The sequence below is a fragment of the Ascidia mentula genome, chromosome 1 (assembly GCF_947561715.1).
Source record: "Ascidia mentula chromosome 1, kaAscMent1.1, whole genome shotgun sequence".
In the NCBI taxonomy this organism is placed as follows: Eukaryota; Metazoa; Chordata; class Ascidiacea; order Phlebobranchia; family Ascidiidae; genus Ascidia; species Ascidia mentula.
Window position 1 is genome coordinate 25,191,926 of NC_138566.1, and position 15,235 is coordinate 25,207,160.

The 15,235-nt window shown below is 37.7% G+C and overlaps 2 protein-coding genes across 2 annotated transcripts; one reads left to right on the forward strand and one right to left on the reverse strand.

The window, feature by feature from the left end:
• Nucleotides 1-220: 220 nt before the first annotated feature.
• On the forward strand, nucleotides 221-5,771 carry LOC145917862 (alpha-amylase B-like). The gene is made up of 13 exons (XM_083003158.1): nucleotides 221-391; nucleotides 590-696; nucleotides 1,319-1,404; nucleotides 1,773-1,909; nucleotides 2,123-2,183; nucleotides 2,480-2,650; nucleotides 3,034-3,128; nucleotides 3,235-3,364; nucleotides 3,772-3,847; nucleotides 4,175-4,305; nucleotides 4,626-4,808; nucleotides 5,106-5,258; nucleotides 5,741-5,771. Exons 1-13 carry the CDS (start codon nucleotides 221-223, stop codon nucleotides 5,761-5,763), a joined length of 1,524 nt encoding a protein of 507 aa, XP_082859284.1. The 3' UTR covers nucleotides 5,764-5,771.
• A 1,748-nt stretch (nucleotides 5,772-7,519) lies between these two features.
• On the reverse strand, nucleotides 7,520-12,660 carry LOC145890455 (alpha-amylase B-like). Its single transcript, XM_082981536.1, has 14 exons — nucleotides 12,490-12,660; nucleotides 12,103-12,209; nucleotides 11,589-11,677; nucleotides 11,171-11,307; nucleotides 10,720-10,780; nucleotides 10,450-10,620; nucleotides 10,183-10,277; nucleotides 9,685-9,814; nucleotides 9,459-9,534; nucleotides 9,041-9,171; nucleotides 8,518-8,700; nucleotides 8,211-8,318; nucleotides 7,826-8,034; nucleotides 7,520-7,639 (listed from the first exon to the last, which is right to left on the reverse strand). Exons 1-14 carry the CDS (start codon nucleotides 12,658-12,660, stop codon nucleotides 7,520-7,522), a joined length of 1,788 nt encoding a protein of 595 aa, XP_082837662.1.
• Between the last annotated feature and the right edge of the window lie 2,575 nt (nucleotides 12,661-15,235).

Below are 15,235 nucleotides of genomic sequence, written 5' to 3' on the forward strand. Positions count from 1 at the left end.
ATTTTGTCTGGTAATAAATCACTTCAGACTGAAGATGATTTTCATTCAATAATTGTTTAAAAATGTTAAACAACGCGCGATTTCAGATTCAAACTTCATACTTTATGTTGAATAAAGAGGAAAAAAGTAAAAGAAAATTAGATGACGCACTTTTACCATAACTTTAAAGTTGTAATTTTTATTTTTTTTAGTAAGACCTGTAGCATAACCAACTGATATAATGCGTGTGTTGTTGGCGTTCTTGGGCCTAGTGGGTGCATGTTTGGCCCAATGGGGTACACAGTACGAAGGCGGAAGGGCAGGAATGGTCCACTTGTTTGAATGGAGTTGGGACACAATTGCTGATGAATGCGAAACCTTTCTCGGACCGAACAAGTTTGCTGGAGTCCAGGTAACGTGGGGTGGGCGTTGGGTAACGTTCAAACTAACAGCAGTGTGTGCCGCAGGTTTAACGTACAAAATACCAACATGTTGGTTATATTGCCTTGTGTTTGTTTCTGTTTTTCTGCAATGATGTGTAACCCAAGTGAACACCATTCGCCCAAACAAACCTTGGGTTATGTGACCTTAAGTTTTTGTTATCCGCCAGGTGTCGCCCCCGAATGAGAATCGTATTGTCGGAGGCCAGTGGTGGGAAAGATACCAACCAATCTCGTACATCCTCAACACTAGATCTGGCAACAGAGATGCATTCGCGTAAGTTAATGTTATTTCAGAATTTTGGGTAGTTATTTTAATACAGTTAAAATTGGATTTTCGCATTTTATCGGTGCTCAAAGACAATCAAAATTAATCGTTCTAAAGCAGTGGTTCTTAACCGGGGGACTTAAACCAATTCTCAAGGGGGGTGCAAGCTCTATACCAAAACCTCATTTTTTGTGGTGACTGTGCTGTCTGTCATATTTTCTTTAAAGTTTCGGAGCAAAAATTTGCGTGAAAAATCCGCCAGTACAAAAAAACATAATATGCATCAATTTAAGCTTGCTTATTTTGACTAAAAAATTACGGGACCAATAAACGGGTTTCTTTGTGATGTCACAGTAACAGTTAAGTTGTACAAAATACCTTTTCACAAAATTGTATAAAGTATTTTTCGTTCCAAAAGGGTTCCAACCGCACACATTTTTTTTTACACTTTTGTTGCGATTTTTTTGCAACACACACGCAAAAAGTTGTGCGTTTGTATCTGACCAAATTGTTTTCCCTTCCAAAACAAACTGATAAGTTTTCATAACGCAAGACTTCGTGATGCATTTTTTTCTAATAAACTTTAGAACTCGAAATAAAGACAAAACTAGCGCTTCTATGCTGTCCACAGGAGCATGGTGAGTCGTTGCAATGCCGTGGGAGTCAGAATCTACGCCGATGTCGTCATCAACCACATGTGCGGGGAGGGAGGTTCAGGTGAGCGGGAATGTTTGTCTTCGTGACGAAAAAAGGCAGCTGTGCGAGGTTTATACGGGTGTGGGGAGGGAGGTTAAGTTGGCATAGCAATGTGTGCGCGTTTACATTAATGCGGGCATGGGAGACACGTTTATTATCTTGTCTTAGTAGATAGAAGCAACACGTATTGTATGAAAGAATCTCATATTATAACATTTTGGTTGTAATTCCGACCATTCTGGAATGTAAGCATCGTCTGTAGCCTTTTTTAAATTCCATAGAAAAATGATAGGCCTGGCAAACAACGTTTAAAGTTTTGTCGAAAATCGTATCTAATTTCCCCATTTTACAAAAATACACATAGGTATAAGTTAAGTTATGGTGAACAGGCACAGGAACCGGGGGATCGTCTTTCAATGCGGACACGGAAGACTTCCCGGCCGTACCTTACAGCCAGGAGGATTTTAACGACGACAACTGTCAAACTTCTTCTGGTATCATTGAAGATTTTAGCGATGCCGCTGAGGTGATTGCAATTTTCAGCTCCGTTTCAATCGATCGCAACTCTCAAAAATGTATGAAAAAATTAGCTATGCGTAGGTATGCGTAGGTATGCGTAGGTATGCGTAGGTATGCGTAGGTCTCGGAAATGGAAGTAAAGACTTTATGCAGTATTTACAGATTAGTTTATATATTGAAACTGTACCTTCCAAATCTTACATCATGTGCATTTCACCAGGTGAGGGACTGCCAACTTTTTGGTTTGCTCGATTTGAACCAAGGAACCGATTTCGTCAGAGGTAACTTATGTGTGTTGCGGTTTAGGGGAAAAACCTAATGCGCAGTTTGTAAAACAAGAAAATAAAAACGTTATTTGCCAATAACAAACACTATAATGCAATCTGTATGTTCTGTCTAGCGGTCGTACCTACCCGGTTTGAAGAATCTATGTATAACAGATAATAAATTATAATACATGCTTTTTAAACTGTAAAAGGTGTTCGATGAAATAATTTACACCCTTCAGTAAGACTTTGAAAACAGATATCAAATATTGAGGGGTCGCATCTCGGACAACTAAATTTATTTTTTACAGGAAAGATTATTGACTACATGAACGATCTGATTAGTTTGGGCGTGGCCGGGTTCCGTGTGGATGCGAGCAAGCACATGTGGCCCAGTGACCTTGATGTGATCTTCGAAAGTGTCAATGACGTAATATGGGGAGGTAGACCCTTCTTTTACCAGGAAGTCATTGAACAAGAAGGTAAAGTCAGTGCTAAATCATGTGTTAGTCTCTACTAAGATATGTAACACACACTGCCGTCATTGCATATAAGCTTATCAAGAAAACGTTGTAACCAGAAGCAAAATCATATGATATCATTGTTACGTTTCTAGATCCATTGTTAAAGAATCTTCCTCTTTAATGACCTTATATACAGTTTTACCGATAGTAAACAAATAATGTAGAAATTTCTATTCGTTTGGCATCGCAGTCTGACTCTAATAAAATACTTTAGGCACCTTGGTATTTGAGGAATCACTATATTTTATAATACTTCGAGTACAATTGAATTGCGTTATATTCTTTATCAAACTTGGGTTTAACCATCACAAAAACTGAACTGGAACTTCTCGTTTAAACAGGCGAGCCCATCACGGCTTCAGAGTACTTCGGTCTTGGGCGTGTTACAGAGTTTAAATATGGAACCAACATTTTCAACACAATGGACAGCATTCAAGTGAGTTCTTAGTTTCAAAAACAAAATGCGGATCATGTTTCCGAAAACATTGACTTTCCAAGAATAGGTTTCTAAACTCTTTATAAAGGTATAAATATCTCTTTAGTACCTCGGAAACTTCGGTGAAGCGTGGGGAATGATGCCCGACGGAAATGCCCTTGCCTTCCTGAGTAACCATGACAACCAGAGAGGTCACGGAGCTGGCGGGGATGTGATCACATTTAAAGATCCGTACGGTAGAACACTAAAATGCACTTTTATGCAACTACTTCTGTTTGTGTGCGTGGGTTGAAAATTTGTATTATATGTTTACAGTTAATCAATATCACACTAATTTGCTCTTAGACATTTGAGACATTAGCGAATAACGTTTTATTTTTGCAACTGGAATAGCTGTGTTGTTTTCAAGCAAATATTGTTACCACCTCATACATACAGAGAGAAATAAACCAGCCAGGGAATAGAAATATAGTAATAAACATAAAATGCCTACACATCTTACATATCATGTAATGCGATAAATAGCAACCAAATTCTCTTTGAAACAAATCCAAACTTACACCAGCTGCACTGATGAGACCTTTTAGGTCGAAACAGTGGCCATCTGTCTGCAGCTTACACAATTACCTATGTTTGTTTGCAGACTTGAAAATCTTCACTGCTTTCATGATGGCTTGGTCTTATGGAGTGCCTCGAATTATGTCCAGTTACTACTTCTCGTAAGTTTGATGATGACTGTTTCAAGGGAAAAAATTATTTTGCAGCTAAAATCACAATTATGACAGGAACAAAATCATATAACTGAAATTTTGGGTCATGCAATTAATGCTGACTTAATTGGCAATAAAACAAGTAGAAAAGTTAAAAATAAAAAAAAACAGTCGGCGTTAATAAAACTGATTTTTTCCACTCACTTCCTTGCATTGAGCAATTTTCGCCTGACACAAAAACTCCAACTATTTGTCATATATAGATGCTGCATATGTATTAGCATTAAATTCATTTATCTCTTCAAAATCCGTTAACTATTCCTATCTTGCCATCAGCGATCCCGATGAAGGCCCTCCTCCTAACCAAAGAAGCGTCAATGCTGACGGATCCTGTGGAAATGGTTGGGTTTGCGAACACAGATGGAGACAGATTAAGAACATGGCTGCCTTTGCCGCCGCTGCAGACGGTAGGAAAAGGAATGCACTTGTTAAATACTCTAATATTTAGCATTTGAATCTCGGTAGACATTGGTAAAAAATGACCCATTCGATCTGGATATGTTTTTGAGGAGAATGTTTACAATTACATTGAAATTTATCTATGAAATATTGTCCTATGAAATGACTGGAAATAATTGACCTTTTTCGTGAGTAATTTTGTACGAACAGCGACTGAAGTGAATAGTTTTTTGCCGAAGTAAAGCGTTTTACTTTATGATACACAAAGTAATGCCCTTCTACATTGTGGTCATGCGTCACTAAAGGAATAGCTTGATTTCGATTGCAGGACAGCCGGTAAACAACTGGTGGACGAACAACAACAACCAGATTGCTTTCTCTCGTGGCAACAAAGCGTTCCTCGCTATCAACAAGGCAGGTTTCGATATGAACGTGATCCTACAGACAGGGTTGCCGGCAGGCGATTATTGCAACGTCAACGCTGGTGATTTCGTCAACAACGCCTGCACAGGTAAAGAAAAAAAATCATTTTTTTAGCACAAAAATAAGTGAAAAGTTTTTACTTCACAGAAGTAAAAGAATCTTTTTTAATACATGTTTGAACCTGTTGAAGTCAAAATATCCTCGTAACATTTCGTTATATTATTTAAAAAAAAAAATTTAGCAGAAAAACAAAATGTTCCAATTGCCATTCCCTGAATTTCACATGGCATGCAAAATAATTGTATCATGTTGTCATATAAATCAGTGTTCAACACCAAGTCTATGAAATCAAGTATAATGAGTACATATCTTAATTCCTCCTCAGGTTCTTGTGTAAGTGTGGGTTCGGATGGCAAAGCCAACATTTACATTCCGCCTACTGAAGATCCAGTTATTGCTCTTCACATGAACGCGCCTTGCAACTGTCCAGGTGGGGACTGCTCGTCCAACTCCGTACCGCCCACTGGTGGAAGAAGAGGTAAGTGTTTATAAAAATTTTCCTAACGATTTTTTTTCAAAATAGATTCCAAGCTTTTCATGTGGTTACGTATATTTAATTCTTGGTTCAAAATAATACACTTTTGTTACCTTCATTGCGCATTTTATTAGAGATTTTTTTCACGTTTGACTGATTTTCATCAGAGTTATGGAGTGATGAAATCTTTCTGAATAGCATGCGAAACTTCCCAAAATTAAACATTTGTATAATTTTGCCAGAAGGGCAGATTTTATTAAAATACGTTTTCCAGCCGATATGCGGGTAAATCGAATTTATAAATAGAATAATTAGCGTTCTTCTTTCTTTGGTCGATATTATGAGAAGCTTATAAATATGCCTGACTACTTTACATTAAAGTAGTTACTACATCAGTTAAATATTAACCATTAGGTCCTTTTTTAAATTGCCGTCAAAGAACCAGTTTTAAATTATACAAAATGATGCCACATTGTGTTATTTAGGAATGCGGGCACCCAGGAATTGACCAGCACCGAAACGAAACCGAAGGACGTTGTTGGACAGAATCCGACACTAGTGGATTCCTCTGTGTCTTCATCCCACATAGAAATCCTACCATCTCGGTTTCTTGCCATAATTTTATTCCAATAAAAGAAAATATCAGTGTATTATTATTTCCGTAAATGTTTTTTTATTAATTGATACGCAATAGGTAGAAATCAAAGTATGCATGTTTCAATACGCCAACACTTGTCTGTTACAGCCTCTGATAGTAATACCATAACACAGATTCATTGTGTCGCATAGCTTTAATTAAGATCCATAAAGTTCGCGCCGCAAAATTATGACAACAAAACTGCAACCTGGCTACTTTTCAAAGTTGGCCGGACCGCTTGGTCGCGCCAAAGAGCTATTGCACACAAGGGCGCCACAGAAAATAAATCAGGGGTGAGGCGGTTCATTGGCAGCATTGGTGAAGCGCGCGACCCATATACCAAGAAAAAAAAGCTGATCGGGATTCGTGGCCAGGATATCATGGGTTCAAATCCCGGTATAGACAAAATATCAGGGGGCAACAAAATTTGTATGCGGGACTTGTTACTTGACCTAATACCTCACAATCACATCCTCACGCACAAATAGAACGGTAACAGTAAACCTAAGCCAGTGTTTTTTTTTCATTGCACATTTTGTACTGTTATTTTAGGAGAGCGCCACAAACCTGATCATATTTACATGCTCCTGTATTTCCTACATTACTCATGATATCCATTGAAATTAATGCGCGAATGAAACACAAACTTTGTTAACACAGTTTGTTTAAAGAAGACCAAATCGTCCAAAAGGGTGAAAATTTTTGGTGAAATCAAAATTATAATGCGTTTGCCAAGTGGTCGAAAAAATTTTATACCAAGAAGAAAAGCTGATCGGGATTCGTGGTCAGAATTTCCTGGGTGCGAATCTCGGTGTATTCAAAAATCAGGGGACAAAAATTTTTTCTGCCTGCTAGGGAAGCTTTATGTTGTTATATGTCATACTTGTAGTCTTCATACAGAGTAGGTACGACCGCAAAGAAGAACATCAAGGTTACAATATTGTTAGTGACTGCCCAGTAAGGTTTCCTTGTTTCACGAGTTGCGCATTAGGGTTTTCACTAAACCGCAACACTGTCTCTGACAATTTGAAATAACTACCCAAGGTTTATTTATCAACAATTTACCGATCATGAGCAAAATTTTAATAATGTTTAATAATTGTACTTTCCCAATATGTTGTTTGAAAAGTTACTGGTGTTGTGGAATAAAAAGGAACCAACACATGTGATAACTGATGCTTAATATATGGGTTTTGTGGCCGTTTGTACTGTTAAATGTGAAAAGATTTCACATTGCTAAAGTAACATCATCGGATATACCATATGTTTTATGTAAACCAGCAGTTGCTTTCAAAAGTAAATATTTTGAGCTGCAAGGTTTGAGTATTCGTGCAATAAACGTTTACTTTATTGCTTCGTGCTACAGTATTTGTTCAAAGAATGCGATGGTGTCATAATGTCACGTAATTTTATTTATCAACAAAATATTTAAAAACAAAACTGTTTGAAACTGTACAAAGCGAATTAGCTGTATCATTTGGTTTGATTTGAGTATGGTTCTAATAAAAAACTACCGTATATTAAAAACGTTGCTCGTATGAAAAAGTACATTCAAGACTTTGATATCCGAATAATTTATTATATGGGCCGAATTATGTTTTGATACTAAATCAAAAGGGTAGGATTTTTATGCCGGGTAGAAGCACCAGGGGATGCCACCGATGAACGATTGCGCCCAACAGCATCCTTTGCTTTCGCAGTGGTACCTGTCAATTCCGAAGAATCCACAGTCTTGCTTAGAGAAATCCTGAAATTAACAGTACGTTGAAGCGTTTGTTGTAGTAAGACTAATATACCATGTCAAAAGATATGATAAGACAATATTTCGTTATAATAATGAAAGCCTTTATGCAATAATTACACTTATTTCAATGTACACGATCTTCAATCTCTATTTTTGTCATTTAATCATCTTTCTTTCTTGTGTACTCACATTCACCGTGCAGCTTGGAGAACCACTCGAACTACCGCTAGGTGTCGTTCTTACAACACACCAGGGGCCACTACCACTGGCCACGGGACACCAGAGACATCCTTTGCTTTCACATTGAGTTTTATCGGTCCCAGGGTGACCACAATCGTACCTCTGATTGCAGTTGGCGCAACCAGAGCAAGTTCCTGAGCATAATTTCATATTAGCTTCTAAAAACGACTCATTCACATTCTAATATATTTAGGTTGTTTCAGTCCAACAATAAACTGGCGTATTTTTGGCAAAACTAAAAACCAATTCTCTTTGGAAGTAAACAGTTTAGGATTTAGTTCCTATAATCGAATATAGAAGAAAAATGCATTTTGTTATGATGCCAAGCAGCTACCAGATGGAACGTTGCAAGGTGCGTTGACATGGAGAGCAATCACTGGATTATCCGAAGGCACGATAAAAATGTCGGCTCTACCATCCAAACCCACACTTACACAAGGACCTGAAAGTCAAGATAAATGCTTATTGTGCAATACAACGAAATATTTTGTCCCACAGCCTCAGAGTGTGTTTATTGTAAGTTGCAAATAAAACATTAAACCTGCATGAATTTTACTTTTTCTTTCTTATAAACAAAAACGTTTCTCTATAGTCAATTATTTTTGCTTTATTATTTTATCAAAATATTATTTTATCTGGACCTGTGCAGACGTTACTGATGAAATCACCAGCGTTGACGTTGCAGTAATCGCCTGGCGGCAACCCAGTCTGTAGGATCACATTCATATCGAAACCTGCCTTGTTGATAGCGAGGAACGTTTTGTTGCCACGAGAGAAAGCAATCTGGTTGTTGTTGTTTGTCCACCAGTTGTTTACCGGCTGTCCTGCAAATGTAATTTATCTCGCTGTGGTAGAGTAAAAATCTCCAAATACAGCGGCTGGTTTCACACAAGGGGGCTGAAATAAACATGAGAGTGAACAAGGCAGCGAACGCCGAACGAAAAGATTTAAGCAGTGATGTCAAAGATAAATATTACACTCCTGATGTAATTAATTAAAAATCCACAATTTTGTTTAGCCATCGAAAATGTCCTCCTCATCTGTCATAACAGTTAAACTTCACAAAACTTAAGTTTTTTCTTTATAGAAAGAATTCTCCCATTTTTTTAAAAAAATTTCCGGCTTTGTTTGACTAATCTCGTTACTTAACGCTGTTGCTTTCACCTTCTGCAGCAGCGGCGAAGGCAGCCATGTTCTTGATCTGTCTCCACCTGTGTTCGCAAACCCAACCATTTCCACACAAACCGTCGGCGGTTATGCTTCTCTGTTTAGGGGGAGGACCCACATTACGATTGCTGGTGGAAATAAAGTTAGTCATGATTCAAAGCACTATAATAAATTATAGACCACATTTTGAAAGTAAGCTTATGGCAAAGAACGGAATAAACAGCATGTTTGCCCTTAAAACTCCCAAACTTCGCATGCCTTGTACATTCCTGAACTAATCAGCGCACTTCTTAGTAATAGAATGTGTTTGTAATGAACACAGCAGCCACTTACCAATATTTTCAATGTCATTTGTTTGCAGCTGAACAAGGCACATGATTTTGCTATACAGGAGAAACAACGAAATTAAACTTACGCGAAGTAGTAACTGGACATAATTCGAGGGACTCCATAAGGCCAAGCCATCATGAAAGCAGTGAAGATCTTCAAATCTGCATTAAACGCAGGTTAAATTAATTCAAGTGACTTTACTATTGTGTGTAATATGGTAACAGTTGCTCTGTAGGCGTCTACATGCAAATTTGACAAGTTACATTGCACTTTTCATTAAGCAGTTATACTAGAGCCGGGCAAAATTTTACTGTAGGCATCTTTGAAAGTGATTGATTGGCCAGCGCCTCCGTGTCCTCTCTGGTTGTCATGGTTATTGAGGAAGACAACCGCTTTCCCGCTAGGCATCATCGCCCACGCTTCACCGAAATTCTGCAGGTACTATAGAAAATATCAGACGTTGGCGATTGTTAAGACAAAACCTAGAACTTCTGTATTGGACAATATAGGCGTGGTCGAATTATATAAGATAAGTTATAAAGGTTCATATGTGTGGCTATTTAATCTGTATTGATTGACATTGATCACGAAAAATTTAAAAATATGTAGCTTAGGAGCACTATAGCGTCTTGTTCAAAGTTTTTAAAAAATCTAACGGTAAATCAAACAAAATGTTAAAATCCAACGATATCAGTTGCTTATGAAGGTCACACACATTCACATTACCATGACAACAAACTCAGATAATATCTCCAACCACACTGATGCTGTGTACCAAGTATGCGCGTATTTTAGGAGAAAGAACTTACCTGAATTTTGTTCAAGTTTTTGTGAAGGTTGATTCCGTATTTAAACTCCGTGACACGACCGATTTTAAAGTACTGGGACGCCTTGATGGGCTCTCCTGTTTTATAACAACTCAATAACAACAAGTTTTTTAGTCTCAGGAAGTACTTGTTAAAGGAATAATTATGTTCAAATTTAATTCAGTAACAATTTATTCCTTATGCTCCTTTTTGTTTTTTATTGACACAAAGTTGAAACGAGTTTGTGCTGACTCGGTGAACTGACTTTACCTCCTTGGTCGATGACTTCCTGGAATATAAAGGGTCTACCTCCCCACTCTACGTCATTAACACTTCCGAAGATCAACTCAAGGTCACCGGGCCACATGTGTTTGCATGCGTCCACACGGAACCCGGCCACGCCCAAGCTGAGCAGGTCGTTCAGAAAAGCAATGATCTTTCCTGTAAACGAAAATTTGTCTAGGAGTAATTTTCCTTGGATGTCTCAGCGTATATTTTATACATATATTCTATGTCAAGAACACAACGCACGTGATTTACCTCTGACGTAACTTTTCCCTTGGTCTAAATCGAGCAAAGTTTCCAGTCTGCAGTTCCTCACCTGTTTCAACACGATGTTGGTGAGTTTGTATTTTTGCTACATGTAAACTTATCTACCAGAACATACGTAAAGTGTTATCCGCTTTTATTCAGACCCCATTTACCATTCTGAAATATGCATTTTTTCGCCCATAGTCACTGCAAGCTGCACTAATGGATCTTATAGGTCGAAACAATGGTCATTTGTCTGCAGCTCACAAACTCACATTATTGGCTCCATGCTTATTCATATGTATTTTTGTTGATTGATTCTGCAAATTTTACGATTTGAAAACTTACAATGAATATTTACCAATGCTCTCACAAACTATTAAACTTTATAGTTAGGATTTACTAGAAATCGCTAACATTTCATTGACCAGCAAACAATCTTAGTGCGTGTTGCACTCACCTGTGTGGCATCGGCGTAATTAACAATGTTTCCAGTGGTAGTTTGGCATCTTCGGTCGTTGAAGTCTAACGAGGAGTAGGGAACGGCCGGGAAGTCTTCTTTAGCCGCGTTGTAATACGACCCACCGGTTCCATAGCCTGCTCAACAGAGGTCGACATGTGAAACTTGTGTGCGAGAATATGCCGTTGCATACAGACGTTATCGGTATGTAGTTACTAATAAAAACTACGCTTCTCTAAAATGTAAAAATAGAAAGCACTGAAATAGAATGAGTTATTTTGTCATAAGTGTTCTTTTTATTCTGCAAAGTTAGGGACGTGTTTGTTGCCATGGTCACAGTAAGAGCCTATACAATGCCTACACGACCAGCGTAAAATGGTTGCCTCTCTCTTTAAGACCACCTGACAAACAAACTCACCTGATCCTGCAGTTGCTCTGCACATGTGATTGATGACGACATCAGCGTAGATTCTGACTCCCACGGTATTGCAACGACGCACCATGCTCCTGTGGACAAAAACATATAGGACAAAAATAAATTTTAGTTCTGTCTTTGTTTGTAATTACAACTTCCAAGGTTCACAAGTTTTAAGGTAAGTTTACCAAGTTTTGTATCAAACTGAATTAACAATGACAACAAAGTTGTCACAACGTGGAACCGTTTTCGTCTGGCCCGCAGGACATCTCAACAACTCGATTATCATTGTCAGCTCATTTTAGAAACAAACAGAATATTAACGTGAATGTTGTTTGTGAACAAGCAAAACAAAATCACAAAAAGGTTAAACCAAAAAGGGACAGGAGGATATCTTAACACTGCGCGATTTCATGTTTTGACTTTGCTTAAAAACGACCCAAAAAGGAAATTGAATTCAATCATGGATGATTCAGCTATCATGTCCCAAGTGATTTTTTGGGGTATATTAACTCACGCGAATGCTGCTCTGTTGCCAGATCTGGTTTCAAGTTTGTACGATACTGGTTGGTATCTTTCCCACCACTGACCACCCACAATACGATTTTCACTCGGGGGCGACACCTGGCGGATAATAAAGGTCTTTTTAAAATAAATCATTTGAATTTTGCGACAGATTACAACTATAGCGAACAAAATATACTGAAAGTTCTATAAGGACCGATAAAGGTATATCTAAAATTTTTCCGGTTTGAATCAGTTTAGGCTTATATCAGTAAATCTATTACAAACACATAAAAAATGTCCATATTTTACTTTGGTCTTTTATTGATTTTAATGTTCTACACCAAATATTTTTTTCTCCAGAGTTTTTGAACGTTATCCAACGCCCACATAACGTTACCTGGACTCCAGCAAACTTGTTCGGTCCGAGAAAGGTTTCGCATTCATCAGCAATTGTGTCCCAACTCCATTCAAACAAATGAACCATTCCGGCCCTTCCGTCTTCGTACTTTGTGCACCATTGGTCCAAACATGAACCCAGAAGGCTCAGCATTATCAAAAACACCCGCATTGTAACTTGAGTTAGCTTTACTGCAAAGCTTGTTTCAAAAACTACATGTTTTACTCTGTTCAATCATTGAATGTATAACATTAGTTATACGCGCTACATACGGGATTCAATCATGTTTTTGAAAACTCTCTTTAATTAATCGAGTCATTATGAATTTTATATTAAATAAATTCACTCTGTTTTAATGGATGTGTTGACGCAGTTGCATAATAACAACAAAACGAAACCAAAAAACTGCAAAAACTGTGATTGTTCATCACAGTAGCACACACACTTTTGCCGTAATTGGACCAAACAAATCTTGAAAATCAGTTAAAAACACTGATGTAAGCGAATTGTCACTGAGTGAGCCTCTGGGCCAAACTTATCTTCTTGAAAGGCCAAAAATCGCCAACAAGACCATTATCATATTTCATGCATAATTAAAAATTTTACGGCTTGTTTCAAAATACCAAAAAATGTCATGCGTAATTAATGTGGCTCATCCCATGTGATGATATGGATATACTCATTAGTTTTTACGCTAAATTGAGGATTTCCGGGTATTCAATCATTGATTTTGGAAGGGCCTTTTTCAGGTAGCTTTTACAGTGAGTAGCTTTGTAACAAAATACACACCAGCGGTCTATCAATAAGCTACCGCAAACAAAAACATGGCTTCTAATTTTTAATTCTTGTGAAGGAAATTGTAAACTAATAATTTAGTAACCACCTTCCACTAAAGCGCGGCCAGTCGGACAGTTGCAATGCTCGTTTACATGAAGAGCAATAAACGGATCCTCAGATGGTGGGATGTTAATGTTGGCCTTACCATCCGAACCCACACTAACACAAGAACCTGATTGGCCAGTTTCGTGACACGTGGCCTCAACAAAAGGGCAATGTTCTTTCAAATGATTAACTGCGGCCTGCATTCGACACGTTACTTTGACGAAAATCGTTGCCTGTCTTTGAAATCAAGACAGCTGCGATTGTTCGTAGCAAACTTTTATTCAAAACAAGTCTTTTATGTTGCGAATTTCTTATCACGTATTTCAAGGATGATATCTTTTACACAAGCAAAAGCAACAAAATCAACAACTCCTGCACAGGTGTAGAAAAAAATAGTTTTTTGGCACAAAAATGAGTGAAGGAAACAGCTTACTATACAAGTTTTTATTAAAAAAAAGTATTACCATAACATTACGTTCTATTGTTTTGTCAAAAATTGTTAGTAATGCAAGCACACGTTAAAATGGGAAGCAAAATGTTCCAATTGCCTTTCCCTAACCTTTTCATGGCATGCAAAATAGTTGTATCAGGTAAATCAGTATTCAACACCAAGAGTCCATAAAATCAAGCACAATGAGTACATATCTTAATTCCTCTTCAGGTTCTTGTGTAAGTGTGGGTTCGGATGGTGAAGCCAACATTTACATTCCGCCTACTGAAGATCCAGTTATTGCTCTTCACATGAACGCGCCTTGCAACTGTCCAGGTGGGGACTGCACGTCCAACTCCGTACCGCCCACTGGTGGAAGAGGAGGTAAGTGTTTATGAAAATTTTCCAATCGAGTTTTCTTCAAAATGGATTCCAAGCTTTTCATGTGGTTACGTATATTTTATTCTTGGTTGAAAATAGTCAACGTTTGTTACCTTCATTGCGCATTCATTGGTGTGTTTTATTAGAGATTTTTTAAGCGTTTGACTGATTTTCATCAGAGTAATGGAGTGACGTAACCTTGTAGCATGCGAAAATTTGAAAACATAAACAGTTTGGTTATTTGTACCAGAAGGGCAGATAAAAATACGTTTTCCAGCCGATATGTAAATCGAATTTATAAATAGAATAATTAGCGTTCTTCTTTCTTTGGTCGATATTAAGAGAAGCTTATAAATACTTTATCAGTTAAATATTAACCGTTAGGTCCTTTTTAAATTGCCTTCAAACAACCAGTTTTAAATTATACAAAACTGTGCAACATAGTGTTATTTAGAATAATTCCTAAGTATGTATGTTTCAATACGCTATAATAACACTTGTCTGTTAAAGCCTCTGAAAATATTATCATAACACAGACTCATTAATGAGTTTTGTCGCATAGCTTTAACTAAGAACCATGAAGTGCCCACCTCAAAAGTATGACAACAAAACTATAACCTGGCTACTTTTCAAAGTTTGCCGGACCGCTTGGTCGCGCCAAAGAGCTATTGCACACAAGTGCGCCACAGAAAATAAATCAGGGGTGAGGCGGTTCATTGGCAGCATTCGTGAAGCGCTCGACCCATATACCAAGATGAAAAGCCGATCGGGATTCGTGCCCAGGATATGAAGGGTTCAAATCCTGGTGCAGACAAAAAAATCAGGGGACAAAAATTTTTTTGTACGTGACTTGTTACTTGACCTAATACCTCGCAATCACATCCTCACACACAAATAGAACGGTAACAGTAAACTTAAGCCAGTGTTTTTTTTTCATTGTACATTTTGTACTGTTATTTTAGGTGAGCGCCGCTTTTTCCTGCATGACTTATGATATCCATTGAAATTAATGCACGAATGAATCATAAACCTTTTTAACACAGTTTGTTTAAA

Bases quoted from the DNA above. Each gene is read 5' to 3' on its own strand.
- LOC145917862 (XM_083003158.1), top strand. From the start codon at position 221: ATGCGTGTGTTGTTGGCGTTCTTGGGCCTAGTGGGTGCATGTTTGGCC. The intron at 2,651-3,033 runs GTAAAGTCAGTG...TCGTTTAAACAG, and splicing joins GGAAGTCATTGAACAAGAAG to GCGAGCCCATCACGGCTTCA. The intron at 4,306-4,625 runs GTAGGAAAAGGA...TTTCGATTGCAG, and splicing joins CTTTGCCGCCGCTGCAGACG to GACAGCCGGTAAACAACTGG.
- LOC145890455 (XM_082981536.1), bottom strand. From the start codon at position 12,660: ATGCGGGTGTTTTTGATAATGCTGAGCCTTCTGGGTTCATGTTTGGAC. The intron at 10,781-11,170 runs GTGAGTGCAACA...GTGTTGAAACAG, and splicing joins ATTACGCCGATGCCACACAG to GTGAGGAACTGCAGACTGGA. The intron at 10,278-10,449 runs GTAAAGTCAGTT...GTTATAAAACAG, and splicing joins GGAAGTCATCGACCAAGGAG to GAGAGCCCATCAAGGCGTCC.